Genomic DNA, 3,329 nt, shown 5'->3' with positions numbered 1-3,329 from the left:
CCACCACCACCTCCCATCACCCATCTCATCACAACCTTCTATCATTGCCACCACTTGCCTGCACCGTCACCACCCGCCTACCCACCCCACCACCATCACCACCCACCTACCCACCCCACCACCATCACCACCCACCATTTCCATTACCACCGGCCACTTTTCCGCCACCCACATCATCAACCAACACCACCGGCATCATCGTAAAACCAACAACCACCCCATCGCACCTGCATAAAAAGAAAGAAAAATGTGGTTTGATCAAAGTTCACCTAAGTTAACTAAATTTTTTTGAATGAAGTTAGTGGATTAGATGAAAATGATAAAAAAATAACAAAAGTTAGTGACTAAAATGACAGAAAACAAAACAATTTAGACTAAATTAGCAAGAAAAAAACTATTTGGACTAAAATGACAATTTTAGTTAAACCTCAAAGAAATAAAATGACAATTTACTCCTCATGATTTATGAGAATATAAGCTCACTTTGCTTTTCAAATTTCAAATTGTATCCGTTGAGACTCTCATATTGTATTGTGTCTGACCACTAACTGCCATTGTTTCTCCTCTCTCTATCGAGGCAGATCTCGCAACAATGGGAAGGTTTCCGGCCAAAATCGACTACGAAAACATCCGAAATGCTCGCATATCCGAAAACCAGGTTCCATTTCCTATCACACACACACACACACGATTCATCTATTACTTCAATCTTACTGAAATTGATCCAAATCACAGGCTCGCTTGGCTTCCTTAGGGCTGCAAAAGACGATATCTGAGCTGCGATCGATGACAACTCCGGTTAAATCACCGAAGAGGAAATATGTTAAGGCTGATTGCAGTAGTGCTCCTCTTCGTCGATCCAACCGGTTGAAACAAGTAAACCCTAGCTCACCCGACGGCTTGATTCCTGTCCGTCGGTCTCTCCGACTTCCTTCGGATCTGTCCCCCAAGTCCCCAAACGGTTAGTTGAGATAGAAAATTAGTCTTGAATTTGTGTCCAAAATGTAACAATGTTTATGTAAATAATACAGGTGAAGAGAAAGAGAAGAGGCCTGCTAATGCGCCTTATGTGGATGTGAGCCTGTGTTATTCTCCTGAAGTTTCGTCGGAAACACGATGTAGGAGCAAAGGAAGAGGGAGTGTTTATGATCCTGTTTTTGGGATTTGCTGTCATTTTTGCAGGTTTATCTCTATACTTTCATTTTGTTTTGTTTTGATTTGGGGGTTTCATTATTTTTGCTATTTTTTGTTGTTTTGTTATCTAATTAGATGTATCTCGTTATGAAGAAGTTTGTTCATGTGTGCTGCATATGTTTTGTGCTTGATTTTATATTTTTAACCATCTTGTTGGCATGATTTTTGTCACATGTTCAATCGGCGTGTTGCTTCTAGATAATCTTACTTCTGCTATGGTGATGCCGTTTCACATTTTCGGTTTGTTTCCTATGTATAAACAAGTATATAATTTTTTGGTTTGTATGACATTGTTGGCACATCCCACATCGCCGAAGGACGTTGGGTTCAATTCATAAGAAAAGTTGTGATCTTTCTTGTGGACAATATTGGTTGGTGTGAGGTTTCTAATATTACATATGCTTTTACATACATACTCTAATAGAGTTTATTACTATTAGTGAAATATGAAATGCCTAATAAAGTGACAAAATGGAAATAAGTTGTGAACCAAAATCAATGTCATGATTATTTTGTAAAGTTTTGGATATGTTTTGGGATGGAAAGGGAATGCTATGCAAGCTCTTAAAGTGTTGTTATCTGCCATCCTTTACAATATATTATGTCTTAAAACAAAGAGATGTTTTAATTTCTTATCATACAACTTTTTTCCTAACTTTTACAGGCAAAAGAAGTTGTGTGGTGAAGAAGATTGTAAACGGTGCAATGACCTTGATGTTGATCAACCATGCCTAGGTTAGTGCATACTCCACTGTTTCCGTTTCAATATGGATTTGATTATTTGTGATCTCACATTTTGAACTCAGGTAAGACCGATTGCTCAGTGTGTCATTCGACCAACGGTGTACTTTGTCGAGCTTGCCTTAAGGTCAGGTATGGTGAAGGTAAGTCTAAAGATCATGGCCATATCTAAAGTTCACATATGATGAAACTTTATGAAGGTTTTGACATCATTAGATAATGTTGTGGCAGAAATGGAAGAAGTGAGAGAAAACAAGCAATGGAAGTGTCCTCACTGCATAGAAGAAGAAGGAACCAGACCTTATTGGATATGTAACAGGTACAAACATCAGCATTTTTATTGCGTTTTAAACACGCTTCTTTGGTCCATATCATATCAATTTCAATTACGTATATGTTATTCTCACTCTATGTTTCTTATTGAGTATATTTTTGTCGCATTTTTGTAGCTCTTTGTGCTTGAAGAAGCGAAAGATGGTGCCAACTGGTATTGCTATATTCAGAGGTATGACATGTTTTTTTCTTTAATAAAATTCTACATGGTAATGGTCATAGATTAATTCTGCGTCATATCATAATATGTATGTATTTCATAAATAAATTTTATTCTGTCATGTAGCTCGGGAGTTGGGTTATGACTCAGTCGCACATCTTATGATGGATGAACTTCAACGACGAGCTGAAAAAGTATGATGTTGAGATTTAGGATTATGTAATAATTGGGATTCCTCACTACTGTAGTTGGGTGGTTATTGTTAATTTGTTTGTTAGTTAATGTTTTCAGACTATTAACCGTTTGGTAGTTAATATGATTTGGCTAGCATGTGTTTTTCTTAGATGGTAAGCAAGGAAAGATTATAATTATAGTTTCATGTGCTTTATTGTTTTATGGCACCTTGCATTATTAAAGTATGCCTGTTAAAAAAGAATCATATAAATATAAGAAATAATATAGAACACAATTTTGATATAGTATGGTGAGGGAATTGGTTCACTCGGTTGTATTACCAAAATATGCATTGTATTTTGTACTATGATATTGTTGACGCAAAGTTATAAAATTAAATTAAAATATATCTAATAAAGGCGAATGTTAATGTACAATAGCCTTTTAACATGCGAAGCGTACGCAAGTAAATCACGCATGTTATAAAATTCATACCCTAATCACTCACAAGCTAAACACAAAATCACGCATGAACAAAACACACAAAATCACGCATGATTAACCCTAATCACGCATGTGTTAAAAAAACAGAAAATCACGCATGAAGTAAAACCTAATTAGGTATGTTATATGTATAATTATGCACGTTATTTTGTGATCGCGTACGTTACGCACGTTAAGATACTTTTATATAATGCGTGGGGGTACATTCTTCAAACTTAATATT

At 36.1% G+C, this 3,329-nt stretch overlaps 1 protein-coding gene across 1 annotated transcript; it reads left to right on the top strand.

The window, feature by feature from the left end:
• Nucleotides 1-491: 491 nt before the first annotated feature.
• LOC110878777 (cell division cycle-associated 7-like protein) lies at nucleotides 492-2,771 on the top strand. The gene is made up of 8 exons (XM_022127137.2): nucleotides 492-658; nucleotides 736-961; nucleotides 1,032-1,182; nucleotides 1,859-1,929; nucleotides 2,001-2,078; nucleotides 2,167-2,254; nucleotides 2,385-2,440; nucleotides 2,555-2,771. Exons 1-8 carry the CDS (start codon nucleotides 593-595, stop codon nucleotides 2,626-2,628), a joined length of 810 nt encoding a protein of 269 aa, XP_021982829.1. The 5' UTR covers nucleotides 492-592; the 3' UTR covers nucleotides 2,629-2,771.
• Nucleotides 2,772-3,329: the final 558 nt, after the last annotated feature.

The sequence above is a fragment of the Helianthus annuus genome, chromosome 9 (genome assembly GCF_002127325.2).
Source record: "Helianthus annuus cultivar XRQ/B chromosome 9, HanXRQr2.0-SUNRISE, whole genome shotgun sequence".
In the NCBI taxonomy this organism is placed as follows: domain Eukaryota; kingdom Viridiplantae; phylum Streptophyta; class Magnoliopsida; order Asterales; family Asteraceae; genus Helianthus; species Helianthus annuus.
This window is presented reverse-complemented; position numbering and strand designations above follow the sequence as displayed.

Bases quoted from the DNA above. Each gene is read 5' to 3' on its own strand.
- LOC110878777 (XM_022127137.2), top strand. From the start codon at position 593: ATGGGAAGGTTTCCGGCCAAAATCGACTACGAAAACATCCGAAATGCT. The intron at 1,930-2,000 runs GTTAGTGCATAC...TTTTGAACTCAG, and splicing joins TGTTGATCAACCATGCCTAG to GTAAGACCGATTGCTCAGTG. The intron at 2,255-2,384 runs GTACAAACATCA...GCATTTTTGTAG, and splicing joins CCTTATTGGATATGTAACAG to CTCTTTGTGCTTGAAGAAGC.